The 18,276-nt window shown below is 40.1% G+C and overlaps 1 protein-coding gene across 1 annotated transcript in view; it reads left to right on the top strand.

Moving 5' to 3' along the window:
- Positions 1–15,225, top strand: part of znf536 (zinc finger protein 536) — a 199,025-nt gene extending 183,800 nt beyond the window's left edge. The window contains exon 8 of the mRNA XM_029497423.1: positions 13,908–15,225. Coding sequence (XP_029353283.1) covers positions 13,908–14,062 — 155 coding nt within the window. The 3' untranslated portion in view covers positions 14,063–15,225. The remainder of the gene's footprint in view (positions 1–13,907) is intronic.
- The last annotated feature ends 3,051 nt before the right edge of the window (positions 15,226–18,276 follow it).

The raw sequence follows: 18,276 nt of genomic DNA, 5'->3' as shown, positions 1-18,276 counted from the left end.
CCTATCTGCATGTCTCTCTACCTCTCTCTCTCTCTCTGGGGAACAAAGAGGCCTTATTATACCTCCCTGTCAGTGTCACTCTGTGTCTCACCACTGTACAATCACTGTTTTCAGCAGCACAACCAGCATGGGGTGAATGGAGAGAGAGGGGACTGAGAGTGGACGAGACAGGTGGGGAGAGAATGGGGAATGTCTCCCTCCAGTACCAGCATTCAACACGAGTTTTCAAAGTTTTTTTTTTTTTGTTTGTTTTGTTTTGTTTTGTTTTTTTGGGGTTTTTTTTTTTTTTTTTTTTTGGTTTCGTCAAGCCGCGCGCTCGTTTGCTCGAACTGCCTTTGTATGAGGCTCTTTTTTTTGTCTTCTTCTTCTTCTTCTTAAATCTTAAACAGGCAGTGTAATTTATTAGAGGTGCACATTCACATAACACACAGAAACACACACCCACACACTTCTTAAGTCAAGCGATATCTTCTTATTGGGGAATCTTTCAATAAATCAATGTGACTTTAAACACATTTCCCAGGCGACGCAGCTGACCTGATAAGAAGTGAACTAATCTCTTTTGAGGCTGCTGGGAGAGCTTTGAACCAAATCTACTTTGCATCTATCACCAAGGTTATTTGTCAATGGCTGCTAATCCCAGGTAAATTTCCCTGGTTTTATATCAGGGGTTCTCATGTCTGAAGTTTCTTGGCCTTGGGAAAATAAGAGAGCAGGCTTACAGAAAGTAGGGGAACAAATGAAATGTTATGGATTTTAACAGCAAAACAATGGTGCAGGGAGGGAAAAGGGAGCAGAGAGACGAGGATTCTCAGGGAGCGAGCGGTTCTTAATTACTCTTACACATCCAAGGTAGAATTTGGATCTTAATTTGTTTATCGCAGTAAAATAAGTTGCAGTTGCAGCGGTCCAATGCAGCGTTGCTCTCACGCAAACATGATTTCACTCTTTCTTTGTTGAAGATGTTTTAATGCCTATCATGTCCTCAGCCCACTCAAGGTCAGGGCAGACAGTCAGGAAGCAGAGCTTTGGTTCCATTTGTGTAATTTATGAGTGTCCAATTAGCAGAGCGCACAGTGACGGCGACCAACGTCTGTTCTGCAATACGAGAAACTCACACCGGCACCATCGCACACGGTGCTGCTATTGTCATTGAAAGTGATAAGTTTCTGTCTTTGCCTCTTTTTTTTGTGCTCCACTACCTCATGTGGAAAAAAACCTTTTTTTGATTTCCTCTTGTCCTGTTTTTTTTTTTTTTTTTCGATCTTTCTTTTTCATTTCATCCGGTCTCCCCCCTTCATCCTTTCTTTTTTTTTTTTTTTTAAGTTTCTTTCCATCCCTTGAAGTCCCCCCCATGTGTGCAGAAGATCATGGAAAATCACTTGCCATATCTGTCATCTGTCACGCTCTCTGATGAACAGTTTTGATCTCTCGCTCCTGTGTTTATGGCCGTTGTCAAGCGAAAAGAGACGTAGCCGAAAGTGCTTACACCAGCGCATAAATAGTTTGACGTGTGGCTCTGTAACAAAGTTGCAGGAATAAATAAGGAACCAAACAACCACACAGAGTTGCAATTAAGTTGTATCTCTCCATTATGAAATGTTTGGAGCAACGTGATTTCTGTTCACCCTCTTACACATTTCTGATTCTTCATATCAAAAGTATGTGTTTCTTTGTTCCTTGGAGATCAAAGGGTAAGCACAGTATATTATGGAAAGTAACCAGCTAGACACATGCAGACGCACAGCACGGTGGGATAGCGGAGGAATAAAATGGGATTGCTGCTCAGTTCTTCCATCGTGAGGTCATGGTGTTAAGATCCAAGTGAAATGAAGGATCTGTCTGAGAATATTTTCATAGACAAATTGAACAGGCTTGAAATGTCAACGTTATCGTGTATACAGCCTTAAAAAACCGTCAAGACAAATTTCAATCATAATTTAACACCGCGAGGAAAAAAAAACAAAACAAAACAAAACAAAACAAAATCAGGATCAAGAAAGAATGCAATTTTACAACGTCAAGAAAAAACACAAATTTCACATCAAGATAAAATGCAATTTGGAAACATCGGGGGGGAAAAAAAGACTTTGATGTGATTTAGCAAAATAAAAGAAAATTGCGATTCAACATCAAGAAAAAATTTCTTTTTACCAACAAAAAAAAAAAATTAAGGTATTCTAAAAACTGACCGAAAGAGGAAGAAGAAAAAAAAGATTTAACAAGACAAAAGGAAACTATAATTCAACTGCATCCATAAAAGAGGACATAATTTAATAATATCAACAAAAAAGAAATTCAGCAACATCAAAATGACATTATTCACCGACATCAGGGAAAACATCATAGATATAGAATAAGGTAAAACATAATTTAAAAAACTCAACATAGAAAATCATGTAGCTTCGTCTTAACAGACAAATGTATAATGAAACTTGATTGTTTCAGATGTCTGTTGCATAACTTTATCACTCTTCTTACTATTTATACATTTCCCTGAAATTCAGCTCGTCATGTTTGGCATCTTTGGACACTTTCACCAGAATCTCCAGCAGGATCTAAAATAAATGTCTGTGGGTTTGAACAATGTTTGGCTGCATGCTGTATGTTTATATGTTTGTACTGTAATGACCCACTGCCAAGTTGCTGCTCGTGAGAAGTTTTTAAAATATTTCATTTTTAGAGTACAGCACGCAAAAAAAAAAAATATATATATATATAGTACACCAGGAAGGAACGATCCCCGAGTGCAATTACTAAAGAATTACTATTATGACAACCTGTAAAAGAGATTTTTAATCACAATATAGTTTATCACAGTAAAATGCAACAAACTGTAATGAACAGTACAACAGGGAGGAAAGAAAGGTAACAAAGTATATTGAATTCTTTCTGGTAAAATGTGATAGTATGAGTAGTACAGTTAATAGGCATTTGACAGGACCTTTAAATAGAGATAGGCAGACTTGCTTTACTTTAAATGTGAAGCTGGCATTTTAATAAATCGCACATCAGTTTGTGCAGGTTTGACATGATTGAGTTAAATTCTTTTTTCCGTTGTTGCAGAGGATGAGTTAGGCAAAGTCTTCATAGTAATTATTTATCCTGCACTTCGCGAAATGTGTGCCTTAATTTCTTTTTTTTTTTTTGCCCCCCCCCCCATGTAAGTTAATTTTAATGTAAACATACAAACTCTGATTTTACTTGCACAGCATGAGCAGCAGACATCGCTTTGGGAGTAGCTTAAACGGGTTCAGCAACAGCTGATGGAGTGAATGGTGTTTCAGAAGCATTTCCACAACGGAAAACATTCCATTCCTGTAGAAATACGGTTCAGTGTGGACAACATCAAACCAGAAAGAAAAGAAGAAAAAAAAAAAAAGAGTGATGTCAACATTGGCCTTTGAAACCCCATATTATCTGAACCTAGGTTCATGGTTATTTGGACAGCTTAGAGACACATCAGTGTTACTGTCCTAGACAGGCAGAAGGCAGAGGAAAGGCCTGAGAGGAAATGAATGAGAGTGATAGACAGAAAACATGAAAATGGAAAGAGTCGAGGAGAAGGCAAAGATGAGGAGGAAGAGTAAGAGTGTGTGTGTGTTTGTGTGCGTGTGTGTGGAGCGTGGGGAGTGGGGGGCTGATCTTGGAAAGGTTTCGTATATCATAATTATCCCGTTAAGTAACAGCGGAGCGGCCTCCCCGGGGGAATTCGTCTTAAATGGAAGATTTGCAAGGAGAACGGGTCAGAGAGAGAGAGAGAGAGAGAGAAACGGCTTCCAGTCGGGAGGAAATCCTGTTTACATTTACATAATCATATCAACACTCACTCCTTCTTCTTCTTCGTCTTTTGAGTGCCGAGTGCCTCTTTTAAGAGAAAAAAGCAGTGGGGGGGGGGGGACAAAAGAGGGAGGACTTAAGGTTGCTGCCTGTTAACATTTGTTTTATTTTATATTAGTTTCATTGCATTTTTTGCTCTTATTTTCTTAAATGAAAGCAAATCATAATTTTCGACTTTTGCCGAATCTCTTGTAGTGTGATGTCATCTTTGAGTTGGGTTTTGTCAGACCTTTTGGCCTCCTTCCTTGTTTGTAATGTTGTAAAAAAAGGGGTAAAAAAGAAAGCTCGAGCTTAAATATGGTGTTGCCGGCTGTGCGAGACTTAATTGAGATCTGCTAAGAGCAGGCAGCAGCTGTTTATAGCAGCAACTGTTGAATCATCAGAGACCACTGAAAGCCTGTGAAACCATGTTAAAAAGAAACCAGGTGCTCCACTTTTTTTTTTTTTTAATTCTTCACTTTCGCTTCTTTTTTTCTTTTGTTACATCATGGAAAACTGACGTGGTGGTGCAAAAGTGTGTGCATTGGGAGTATGTGGGAGGAACAACAGAAATATAGCTTTTATTATTAAGTGTCAGCACATTTTTTGTTTCAGCCAAAAAGTAAAAAAAAAAAAAAAAAAGAAAGAAAGAACGAAAAGAAATGAGTCTGGCATTAAGTTTAACTTAAGAAACTGAATATAGTCAATAAATACAGTCGAAAATTATTTTCGTAGTATATTTTCTAAAGGCCTACAACACTGCTCTACAAAGCCATAAACCATTTACATTTTAATTCACAACTTATTTTATTCTAAACCATTACACAGTAACTACAATATATGTGAGAGAGAGAAAGAGCAAGAGAGACAGGCGGAGTTGGGCTTAAAAATCCGAATTTTCATTTTTATTTGGATGTCATTTTATTCGTGAATCTACAAGATTGATTGATGCATTCTTTGTCCCCAATCGAAGGCCAAGATAAAAAATTCTTGACAACCAACAGATTGACCAGTTGCTGGGACGTGGGGCCAAAAAAAAAAAAAAGCATTGTCAATGCTTCTTTTCCAACATTTTGTTCCATTCTAACTAACCAGCATTACTTTTTCAGCACCCACATTGATGTGCTCTTATCAAATTATTGCCTTTGCATGCTTTTCCTTTCCTTCATCCTTCATCCTTTCTTCATCTCTTAAATGATAAAACGCTATCATAATGAATGATAAAACGCAAATGCAACAGTGGACTCACTGGAAACACTGGGAGGAAGCAGTAATTGAAAACTGTTTCAGCTTCCATAAATCTTCACAGTCTTGCCTGCTAGAGCTTCAGCATATGGCAAGTGCCTGCACCTTAATGTATTTAATTGATGCCCATGTTAGAGTTCTTCACAGAGCTGCTTCTCATCCTCTTCCTTCCTCTTTCGACTCTAACCGGCCAACATCCACTGAGCCATCTGCATTTTCACAGTCTGTCCTGCTTTATTTGTAGATCCATGACGCTCTCCTCGTGTCATGGTAAACACCGGGCACCAGCGACAGGTTCTCTGCGGTTACACATGATGGGACTGATAGCTGAGGACGGATCGCTCTGACTCTTCAGTGTGTTTTCTTCCCTGGGATTCTACCCTGCTTTCCGTTTTTATTTTGTTTGTTTGTTTGTTTGTTTTTTTTTTCATTTTGTCCATTCTACCTGAATTTAGTTGATGCAAATAATTCAGTTGATGGCATTGTATTGAAACCAGCCCTTGTTGAGATTTAAGGAAGAGCTGAAGGGAACTGACTCACCAATATCTATATTTAATGAAAGGCCTGATATTTTGGCTTCATTATTTCAGATCGAGATTTAGCACTTTACTCATACTCTCTATTTTCTTGTCTGTGTCTGTCTTTATGAGTGAGTATATTATAGACGTTAGCAGGGCAGCACACTCACTCTTGCCCTATATATGCATATTGCCCTATATAATACTGCCCTATTTGCTGCGATGTCTCTAGTTCATTTTCTCCTCCTTCTGTGATCTACATACATCCTCCATACTTCATCCTCCTCTTCCTGTTCCCTCACAGTCAAATGGAGGGATTAGGAGACATATTTCAATGTCCGATCTTACGCTCTCCCATCTGTGGCTTCATGCCACACTGAATTAGCAGCCAGATATATCACCACCTCTGTGCTGGTGTGGACAACACCAGCACAAACCTGGGAGGGCCGTGGGTTTGGCAGATTAGCACCTACATTTAATATGATTGACTGGCACAGAAGGCCGTGCACCCTCGTACTGGGTGGTGTGGCGGTGCAACGTTCGAAAAATCGTACGACAGCAAAGAAATTTTCACGGCCCCAGTGAAGGGAACAGTTTGCGCGTGTGTCATTTCAGCCTTGAGCGTCCTGACGTGAGTGAAATATCCACCCACACTCAGTGTATCACTCTTCTTTTTCTGTCCTGCATGTTGGTAGATTAAAAAAAAAAAAAAAAATACTTCACTTTTAAATGGATATGTAGTTTATATCAGTAGAAAAAGACCTAAACCTTTCGTCACAATCCTCTTCTTCTGATTTCATGTTGTTTTTGTGCACAGCTGTTAATAAATGAGGTAGACATAGAAATGTAAAAAAAACCAAACTAAACTAAACTAAACACAGGCTGACTTGACTTCAAGTGGAAATATTTAATAACAGATAATCGCATTAAAGAAACTCTGTGCTGTGAGTCCATGCTGCTGTTTTTGTTTTTACGTCTTTCAAAGCCTACGATTGTGGAAAATGCTGTTGCAGTTTGTTGCTGACTGATGCAGACTGTGCAGCACTAACAGGGATCCGGTTGAGAAGCCTTAAGACTCCATCCACATCTCAGAGAGGGACGTGAGGGATGTCGAGTCATGTAAGCGCATAGCTCAGGATGTGAGATGACATCAGATTTCACCTCTTCCTTGCGCCCTAAAGCAAAGCTTCCTTTTCAAAAGTCACACGGTGATGAAGTGGCAGCTCCAAATCTGTGTTTTCCTTGTGAGAACACGAAGGTAACATGGAGTTGCAAAGCTACAGACAGACAAACAAAGTTATAACAACATCTAGCCACACCCAGAAGGGAAAGAACACATGCTCTCCAAAACAAAAGCCTTCATTTGACCTTGATAGAACCAGGGCACATGGGTAATCTGGCAGTGTAATGATTTATTTCTCTGTGTCGCGCTCGATCTCTCTCTCTCTCTTTTTTTTTTTTTTTTTTTTTTTTTTTTTTTTTAATTTCCAGTGTCTTATTTTTCCCTCCCTCTCTCTCTTTGTGTGTCACAAGCATTTAAGATGTGGCCCTTTTTCCCTGCACATTCCAACGCCATTATGTTACATTGTTGCTGCATAAAAGGCCGTATTATATTCCATCCCCCCCAGTAAAAGGGCAGAAGTGGACCCAGTTTTTATCTGCTGAACGAATCAATCAGGATTATGTCAGCTGAAAAGAATCACAGACAGCAGTCGCCAGGCACTGTGTTTCTGAATGCCTGTGTGTGTGTGTGCGTGTTAGTGTGTATATCCCCCTTTCTATGTGTGTTACAGGATAGGAAATCTGCAAAAAGGGATATGTTGTTGGTTACGAACATGCCGAGCTTGGTGACAGAGATGTCATTTGGGGTCTAAAAAGCAAGCCTTTTTTTTTTCTTTTTCATGTATTTATCCACTCGCACTCTCCCCCCAAACCCCCAAAACCCTCTCCCACCCCTTTCTCCTCCTCTGTGGGAGAATTGGAAGGGCACTAATTATCATTTCATCAGAAATGATTAGGAGATCAAACAGGGATCGAATGCCATTTCCTTCCATTAATGCAGGGGGTTTAGAGTGCCTGTCATGGCTTGGCTTGTCCTACGGCCTGTAGTGAGAGGGTGAGAGAGCGATAGAGAGAGGGTGAGGGAGAGAGAGAAAGAAAAATAATGTGGTGGTGGTGGGGGGGGGGGGAATGGGGAAGAGGCTTAAGAGGAAGGGAGCGAGGGAGGGACAGACGGGACAGGGGTTTGGCACCAGAAAAAGAGAGAAGAGCTATTCACTTAAAAGGCCAAATGATTTTGCGAGTGTAAGCTTTAATGCCAGAAAGCCATCATTTGAATAGGGTGAAGATAATTAGAACTACTATTTTTCTTTCTGTGATTTTGTGGAAATCTGTACAAAAGCTGAACTTAAAATTCAATCTGCAGCAAGGCCTTTTAAGCCATACCACAGAAGAAGAGTACTCTAGCCCATATGCCCCTTTAATACCTCCCCAGAGAGCACTTCTGCAGGCTCTCCTGTGACTTTTTGATGATACATCTCCGAAATGATTATCCCTCGATGCTTCCTAAAGTGCGGCGTAACTTTGGAAGTTTTGAGGGCTGCAAATAGCGGCAACTAACAAAGTTCGACATTCCCATTAGAAGATCCAAGAGACTTGAGCTGGAGATCTGGAAGATTACGGAGAAATTGCAATGACAACAAAAAAAACAACAACAACAACAACAAAAAAAAAAAAACACAATGGAGAGCGTGGATGTGTTTGTGATTGTTTCAGCACATCAGATGAGAGAAATGTCAAAGAGAATATGAGAGATGACCTCTGTGTTCATTGCCCATTAATGACCCTGCAGCTCCCAGCTTCATTTTCCCTCTCATCAAAAACATAAAAAAAAAAACATTTCCTCCTGTCTCCAATAGTCATTTCCCCCTGCATTGTATTTATGTATTGAAAAAAAAAAAAGGTAATAGATCAAGCACATTCCATTATTCTCTTATAAGATCATTAGCAAATATAATTAGATATGAAAGAAAGTAATTTGGAGAGGAGAGGGGAGAAAAGCGCTATCAGGCAGAGAAGACAGATTGTAGCGTCAGAGTGTTTGGGCTTAAATTGCTCAGCGGAGGTATTATCAAGCCGGCAATCTTTTAGCCTCAAAAATAGTTTTGGAGACAGAGAGCGAAAAAGATAGAAAGAGGCCACTCTCTTCATTGTGTTTCCCCAACTGCAATCATTCTTTTTTTTTTTTTTTTTTTTTTTTTTTTTTTTTACAATTTATTCACTTTTTCCTTCTTTCTCTCTCTCCTCTCTCCTAAATCTTTTCGTCCTGTCACTTGCATCACCTCGAACTAGACCCAAGAGTTTGCAGCAAAACAAAACAGAGTTTATAAAAGGAGAACAAGTTGACACAGAGTCATTATACACACACACACACACACACACACACACACACACACACAAACGGAAAAAAAAAAAACAAACAAACCACCAACAACCAGAGACGCGTTATCACAGACAGTGGAAAACAGGTAGCCTTTTTACCCACTTTATTTATTTGGCTTCTGTATTATTTTTGCAATGTAAAAAAAACAAAAAACAAAAAACTAACAGCACACGCGCACACAAGAATAAACATACAAATTGTGTTCCACCTTGAAGTCGGCTTTGTGAGGAACCTTCTCGCTGCATGTTTCTCTCGCGCTCTCTCTCTTGCATGTGCCCCCCACTACTCTCCACCCGCACACCAGAGTTTTTTGTCACTCTTTGTTGCACCTTAACACCACACTCTGTTTGTCTAATAGGGATCTGAAGTCGAAGAGAGACTGAGAGCACAACAATCCTGCTGTGTTTCGCCACAATTTTGCTTTTTTTTCCCTTCCCTCCCTCACCCCTTCTTCTTCTTTAGTAGTGCTTTGAGGGATTTGGGTTTGGGGGGGGGGGGGGGGGGGGGGGGGGTTGGAGGAGGGGGTGGTAGGCTGGATGTGGATTTTTCTATTCTTTTGTGCGAATCACAGGCAATGGTAACTATAAACATCCTGTATTCATTAAAACCATCTAAAAATACAATTTTTAGTTGGGGAGGGTGCGGAGGGGTGGAGGGGTGGAGGGTGGGGGTGGCGGAGATTGGTTGTGCATGCTCACTTCCTCGCCGCTCCTCCTTGGTATATACAAGCGAGCCGTGTTATGCCTGGTGCTGCTCATATTTACATATTTATAAATACTGGGCTGTACAATGTGACGGGGCTGTGCCAAGAACAACACTTTTCCTGCTAGTGCAGGGCCCAGAAGCCTGGGAGAGGGAACAAAGGAGCCACAGCCACCTTCAGTGGCACAGAGACGGTTCACAGAGCTCCACTTTACTCTCTGCTGAAGTCCATATGGACAGACACGATCACACATGATGCACCGCACCCAGGCTGCCGCGCACGCCGCCAGATACGCAGCATCCTTTTTATAGTAAATAGCAGGCATTCAGTTCATTGGAGATGAAGATTCCAGTTTCCTCACACAGAACTTGTCCCAGAGAAGTTGCTATTTTGTCAATTATCTCTTGTTGTGGTTCCAAAACTCTTTGTTCAAAAAAAAGCAAAATCCACTTGTGGCCCAAGCAATTATATCATAAGTTTAGAAGGACTTAAGATATAAGACAGAAAATATTCACCCAAGTATAAGACAGAGGGGGGGGGGGGAGACCTGAAGAAAAACTTGTAAAATAAAGACTCTAAAAGGTAGAAAATGTATGATATGAGCATCAAATGTATAGAGATGTGAAATCACATTTCTTCTTTCGCCAGACTGACATGAGAAATCTGGCTGTTGCATGTTTGGCTTCGGAGATGCAGTGGCTAGTTTTCACAGAGCCAACAACAGCTCCGTGATAACAACAGCCGTCAGTAAAAATAAATGCAATTAAATTTGCATGTGAGAAATGCAGATATTCTGAATGAAGTTGGGAGATTAAGACGATGCAGCTCGAGGTAAAGTCTCACAAAATGTCAGCTGGGAGCAGGTTCGATTTAAATCAGCCACAACTTAAAAATCCATACAAGCTGACTGAAAATAGACAGAATAAATGTGGGAAGTGGCAGCATCTTCTCTTAGTCACTGGTGTTGGTTTAAATGTGGAGAAACGCCTCGCAAAATGTTTCACACGAGCAGTCGCAGGAATTGTTGGGTGTTGCACTGCAAAACGCCAGCTTCTTCTTGGTGAGTGCCTGTTGTGTGATGTTTTCACAGACTGCTATTAATGTCAGGTGATACATCTGAGACCACACACTCACACACACAACACAGTCCACCGTATCCTAAGGCGGTCTCCGACACATGCTCAGAGTGCAGCGGTATGCTATTGTTCCATCCTCCGTCTCATTTATCCATTCTGTTAAGCATGACACATGTATTAACAGTGGATGGATCCCGGAGCTGTGTGTCCTCCCACCATATGTTTTCCTTTCCTTGGTCTCTTTTCCCTCCCAGTAACTACCTTTGCTGCCATCTGCCACCTCCAAACGCACCACAGGAGGGCGCACTTGCTCTTTCTCGTTGTGTTTCAAAAGTGTTGTGCTGGAGACGGTCGTGTTGTCGTTGTTGCCCACCGCCTCAGATATATATATTTTTCTATCTTTATCACAACGCCATCGCGTTTCCATCGTACATGCACGTCGCATCGGCTCCCAGGAAAGGCAGAGCCTTTGAAGGAAACAAACAGATAAGCCTTGAATTCATGTGATAAATGAATGCCAGGCAGTTTTTTCTGCGTCTGAGATGCATCTGCTGCCTGCCCGAATGGGAAATTAAAAACTGCGAGGGGAAGTTATGCTAAATCTATAAAGTTGGCCAGGAAATCTCTCCCCCTTCGCAGCGGCAGTTGTTTGGGGAGAAGGAGCACCGTGCTTAAATAATAACATTCCAGGTGGCTTAGTTAATGAACAGTGAAAATCAAATATGGGGCCTAATCTGGAGCTCGTTACAGTAAGTTTCTTTACAGGGATGTCAAAGGCAGGAAGTGCCCTTGGGGAGGGTAGGCACTTTTTGAAGCTTCAAAACAAGGAAACTTTGTTTAGTTACTGAAAACTTTTAATCCTAAAGATTAAAAAGAAAAAAAAAAAAGTCACAGTGAAGGTTATGGACACGACCAAATCGGTGATGTTTGATGCTTTCATCAGAGCATTTTGGTAAATCAGCTTCTCATTTCTTTAATTAGGCATTAATACAAAAATTTTGACATTTCCATCAATGTGTAAATGACCGTCTCAACGTATGTAGAAGTGTGTTCAGCCATCTGGACGCTGGATTCAGTCTCTTGTTTCCTGTCTTTGCTTGCCATCTTGTGGTGAAAGGTGGTCATGGCCACAGATCCTCTGTTAAAGAGTTGGAATCAAGCCCTAGGAAAACAACACTCTATATTCACAGCCAGTCATCTTAATGTGCTGTTTTTATGAACTTATTTAGCCCAGATTTAACAACAGTGGTCAGTGGTGACCTGAAAAAAACAAACAAACAAATACATGAATGAAATCTGAGATATTGAGATATTCTTTTAGTGCTGCTGGAAGCACCTGAAGTGAGTAACGCGGAGAATTAAAAGCAGAAGCATAAAGTAAGTGTTGCTCAAACCACACAAAACAGCCTGAGAGAGTTAAATCTAAGAGATGTTTTATCATGTTATTATCTCTTTATTTTCCCTCTCTTACAGTGGCACTTCCTTCATTTCGATATCCATTTCCATCCTCGCGAAAGCACAGCTCAAATAAACCCGTGTTTTAATTTGGTTTTGTCAGATTCATAACGCCACTTTAAAAGAACATGACATGCAAATGTGTTCTGCAGCGTTTTATTGCAAAATAATTTTCGAAGAAGTAGCTGAGGGAATGAAAGTGTAGAAATAAGAGGGGTGGTGTGTGTGTGTGTGTGTGTGTGTGGGGTGGGGGGGGGGGGGGGGGGGGGGGGGGTAGTTGTATTATTTAGTGGCTGCTGCTATGGGACCTAATTACAGTTATGCATTTCTTACTGTGTTACCAAGTCTTAAAACTTTTTATTAGAATTACTCACTTCACTTCTCACCCACTGTCACACTTCCTGTCACACTTACTGAGCCAACCAACTTGCTTGTAACGAGTACAGAAGTACTGCCGTTGTCATAACCATAATGTGTTAGTGTCTCATATTGTTTTAGAAATGATCATCTCACTGTGGAAGCTGCAGACTGTCTCACAGCACGAACCCCAGCGTAGCGAAGATGCAAAAATAAAATCTGGGAAAGATGAATTGTATGAAGCGTAGAGTTGCAAAGTAAATATGTCGATACAGTGAAAGCTCTTCTGACCTTTCTTACAAAAAGAGTACATTTGGTTTCACTTGATGTTAGCAGCAGATAACTGGGTGGGCAAAATAACAGGAACACGCTTGGATGTGATTTAAGCCAGAGCGCTACTATGAGAGGGTGACACTTTTTATTTCAGCTATACACACAGTTATACACACCAGGAAATCTGGTGTTCGTGTTATTTTTTGTTTTTACAACAGAACAGAGCGACAGTTCTGTGAAAGCAAAAGGGCAAAGGTGAAGGTCTTTCTGTCTCTGTCCCTACTGTAGGCCAAAGGTCAAATCATAGGAACGATCCATTGCCAAGCTCTTATTTGTCTTAAGCAGCATCCAACCATTCCATTTTTTTTTCATTATTGTAGTTGTGTTGATGCCCTTCAATATTTTCTCACTGTCCCAACACAACAGATTATTTAAACTAAATTGAAATTGCATTTAAAAACATGCACACACACGCACACAAACATACAAACTCTACATTTGTTTCAATTATTTTGTCACTGTGTAGTTGTTTATTTTCTACCAAAGAAATGCTCCACACAAAGGGTCTACGGAATACTCAGCCATTGTGAATGTCATTGGAAATGAATATGTTTAATTTCTGTCAGCGCTTATGCACTACTAACCAAATTCCATTCATCTCTGTTGTGTTGGGGATGAGACCCAAACTCACAATCAGAAATAACTGAAGCAAAGTAACGCAAAGATAGAAATATTTTAGTTTTTTTATGTCGTTGTTGTTTCTGACCCATCAAGGTCTTTAATGTTTGACACAACTGCTCATCAACCGATATGTAAAGCCTCTACTATCTAATGCATTCATTTGACCGTACTAATGGTATGATCTAATGATAAAGCTGTGTGTGTGTGTGTGTGTGTGTGTGTGTGTGTGTGTGTGTGTGTCTCTCCCCATGTGTGTGTGAGTGTGTATGCTGCAGGGTGGGGTCGGTATTGTTGGGTCCGTGGTGCTAATCTGCCTCTTGTTCTCTCATTGGCCGTAGTGCACCTGTGGGTGGGAGAGGAGGACCAGCCCATGACCCATGACCCCGCGCTGACCCACGACCCCAACCATCTTAACAACGACCTTAACCACCCTAACAACCATAACCTAGGCGAACCTGAGGGGCTGGATGCCCAAGGTGTAAACAAAGACTAATGGCCCCAGACCGGAGCAAGGCAGGATGATGAGGATGAGGATGAAGGCGGTGATGATGATGAGCAAGAGGAGGATGAAGGATAAATGAAGGAGTACACTATAACAAATACTTTACTTAAGATGAAAAAAAAAAAAAAAAAACACATACTACCGTCATAGTCAAGAGAAGGCAAGAACTATATGAAGGACGGATTGGGGATGGTTTGAGTAATGGACCTAATGGCTTTTAAAGCAGTCTGGACATTAAACGAAGTGATGGCAATTTTCCTGTTTTGTCTATTGTGGTCTGAATGCCTCTTGTCTTTGTTGTCTTATCTCTTACACAATGTTGATTTTTGTTTTTGTTTTGTTTTGTTTTTCTTTCAATGAAACTACCTGTCTGATTAGCAGTTCTTGTACCTGGCCCCACTATTTCTGATACATTCCTTGAGCTAGAAAGGTATGTCTGTTCTGTTCTTTTCTTTTCTTTTTTTAGTTAGGACTGAAGTGTTGTGCTTAATCAAATGCTTTCAAAGACTTTTCTCTCCTGTTAAGTCCACGGACCGCCATTATATTGTACTGGAATGTAATCTACTGTAGAATAGAAAATCAACTTTGCCGGACTGTTGACAGAGACCAAGCACATTTCCTGTCAGACTAGCCACTTTTGGCTCTACTATCAACTGTAATAGAGTCACTATTTATGTCCCATAGACATGCATCACACAGGACACCACATGACAATCTACAATACAAGTTTGTTTCCAGAACTATATGGTATTGCTGGAAGGAAAAAAAAAACCCATAGCTGACTTTTGATGATGGTGGTGCTAGTGATAATTGCGAAGAGGACTGAATATTCAGACTTTCCTTAAATGTAACTTAACAATACTAAATCCCCTCTCCATAACCAGGCCAGTACAAGGCCCCCACCCTGCCACATGGCTTCCTTTGTCTATTTTTCTTGTTCTCTATTATTCATCACAGCGGCCATAGATGCTTAATGTACATAGAGAGATATACAGTAGTTTAAAAAAGAAGTGAAAACAAAAGTTTTAAAACATTTGCGACAAGGAAAAAGCAAAGAAGTGACAGTAGTTTGCACAGCCACGTTCTCAAAAGGTTGGCAAATCTTTTAGAGTTTGACAGAGAATAATAATAAGAAAAAAACAATCCTAAAAACAGAAAAAAAAGGGGGAAATGTTTCTTTCTTTATCACCCTCCACCCCTTTCACTTCATCTCTCATGTCAACCTCAAGGACTCTAGTGTTGCAGATGTTTGTAAAATACTGCCACCGATCATTGTTGCACAGTGTTAATGACTACTGAAAATGGTTTGATGTATTTACTTTAAGATGAGAAAAAAAAAAAAGAACAAAAAACTGGCAAAAAAGACATATTGTGTATAGCCTTAGATACAAGTCATCTGTTATTGCTTCTACAAAAAGCTATGTAGCTGTGCTAGACTGTAGGATGTAGGGTTGATTTTATTCTTAATTTTATATGTACTGTACATTAATGCCTTCTCCATTTACTGATTAAAAAAAAAAAGAAAAAAAAAGAGGAAAAAGATGACAATCGTCTCCTGTGCTGCAAACATATTTGCCCCCATATACTGTATCCAGAGTCCATAATGAATAGAGGGACTTTATCCTTTCTTATTTCTTTCATTTGTTTTGGTTCTCAGAAGTATTTGGCACTGTGATAGTATTATAAACCCAACCTATACAGTATAAAACTAGCTAACTAACTAAAATGAAGGTGTGTGTTTGTGTGTCCCTTGGCTTTGTGAAATGTTTCTACGTCATTTTTTGTGAACCCAGAGAAAAATTCAGTCAGTATATACAGTCCAAATATAATACTACCTTTATTTTTCTTTTCTTTTTTTTCTTTTTTTTTAGTTGAATTTTGAGTTAGATCAACCGCTACACTGTATGTGGCTTTGACAAATTGTTACCCAGATTTCTTTTGTATGCAAATCCCCTTTTACACCTGCAACATAGGCCCCATTACTGCTTCAGCAGCAGCATGACCCGATGCTCAAACTCCAATTCCAAGTAAATTTCGCTGCAGTACAGCCTCTGACTTTTTTGTTTTTGTTTTTGTTTTGTTTGTTTTTTTTTTTTCTTTGTTTTGTTTTCTCAAAGTTGATTCATGTAGATTACAATTAACCATACGTTCATTTTTAATATACCAGGAAAAGAGGGGATTTAAAACTGAAATAATAACAGTGAGACTATTGAAAAGTGAGAAGTAACGGTTGTAGGGAAATGCAACAGGGTGTTTGAAGGGAGGAATTCTGGAAATGGGGTTTGAGTGAACCAATCAGACTCATCCTACTGGAGGCACTGAGCAATGGCTTTGACCTCTGACCCTATCTCTGTTTTCCAGGGGTATAAAGATGAGAGATTAACGGCGAGAGTCTTTCATGGACTCTCTCCTCCTCTGAACCAGCTATAATGAGCATTCCACTCCACATATTATGTACAAAACCTGTCTTGTGAGCTGAAACACTCTTTATGTTTTGCTGTATCCTCATGGCAGATGCTTCGTTTTGTAACTACTGAACTGTACTTATAATAAAAATAAAATGTATTCAAACAAAAAAAAAAAAAAAAAAAGATTGTCACAGAGCAACGGCCTGTTTCATGTTTTTAATTTCTTCATTTCTGACTGAGCGAGAATGATAAAGGTGAGAGCCACCGCTGCATTGGAGTGTCACTGTGTGATGAGACATGCGTAAACTGTTTGTAGAGTAGTCCGTCATTCCCAGTACGAGTTATTATCGCTCAGTCACTTTGATGGCGAAGCTTCACGGGCTGTGGCCACGATGTCGAATACACACAGCTCGATTACCGTCTGCACTACTTTGTCTCCCAAAGGTGCTTGTGCATCGGTGATAGACTGTCGTGAACAACGCTGAGCAGCCCGTGTAGTAGCATGTCAGAGGTTAGAAAGAAAGCAAAGGGCTTCCAGAGTGTGATCCACGCAGCAGGTATTACTCATCTGTGGCCCAGGCTAAGGTCTTTTTGATTTCTCTGACTTCTCCTCCATTTTTGAGCTGTCAATCCAACATGACGATGCGTCTGTACCATTGATGCTGACCAACCATGTGAATGCTTATATTTAGATAGATAGATAGACAACCACAGCCGAAATTAGGATGTTCAGTTGTTCTTTGTTCTAATAGTAATAAAAATAACAATCAAACAATCATAATAATAATTATTATTATTATAAGGGGAACTGTGGTACCGACTCAGGGGCTGAAGTTTCTTTCTCTGAATAAATTGAGCTTTTATGGGTGCGTCTCTGGTGCAAACTAGACCAGGCTTCAAATCCTGAGTATACAGTAGGTTTGGATCACAGTGAAACAGTTAATTTAGAGTTTATCCAAACAGCAATGTGCATTATCCAAGTCGGAAAGAGCTGCAGTTTTTGTGATGAAGATGAAAGTTATCGCAACGTGTTGTAGACTGTAGATTGTGCTGCCGTGGACAATAGAAACCTACAAATATACAGGAGCATAGGTACGAACCCCAACGAAAGCATCATCACCAATATTTTTTTTCACTGGACATGACTCATATCTCAATTACTGCTGAACGAATCACACTGGGCTTTTCTATGCACGTCATTCACCCCTAGCGGGGTTCATGGTTTTTAGTAACGGTAAATAAACGCGTTTGTATATGTTAAACTTCACAAGCAGCTTTAATCCTGTGAAAGTCCAACCGTAGGAATAAAAACCGTTAAATGGTATTGCGGCTTTTGCTCCGTAACTTACTGTGGTGCACATTTTTCTGGCTAAATACAGTTCCATATTTCAGAAAAGACCTTATCCCGGCCACATTTCCTTTTAAATGGATTTCCTGTAAACTTAACTGTTGTGAAATATGCCGAAACATTTGTTCTTTTGATGAGCCCGTTGGTGAAAGAGTCACAGTTCAGTTTTATGGCTGGAAGTATCAGGTTTCTCTCGGGTATGTTGTTAACTTGTGACAACCATCAGTCTCCATCAGTGTTTTAATTTGTGTTCAGCACTGCTGCAGAACATCAGCATCAATACAAACCTTTTGTTCTGCTACATGTTTTCAGACTGTGACAAGTGACAGACTGGATGTAACACGACCTTTGAAAATCACTTTTAATAATTTGAGTGTCATTGATTAGATCGCTCCTCCAAAAAGATAATAAGAAGATAATTGCAGAAAAACAGGAAACTACACAGATCA

The sequence above is a fragment of the Echeneis naucrates genome, chromosome 3 (genome assembly GCF_900963305.1).
Source record: "Echeneis naucrates chromosome 3, fEcheNa1.1, whole genome shotgun sequence".
Lineage (NCBI taxonomy): Eukaryota > Metazoa > Chordata > Actinopteri > Carangiformes > Echeneidae > Echeneis > Echeneis naucrates.
The sequence above is the reverse complement of the archived record's forward strand: the minus strand, read 5'-3'. Positions and strand labels throughout refer to the sequence as shown.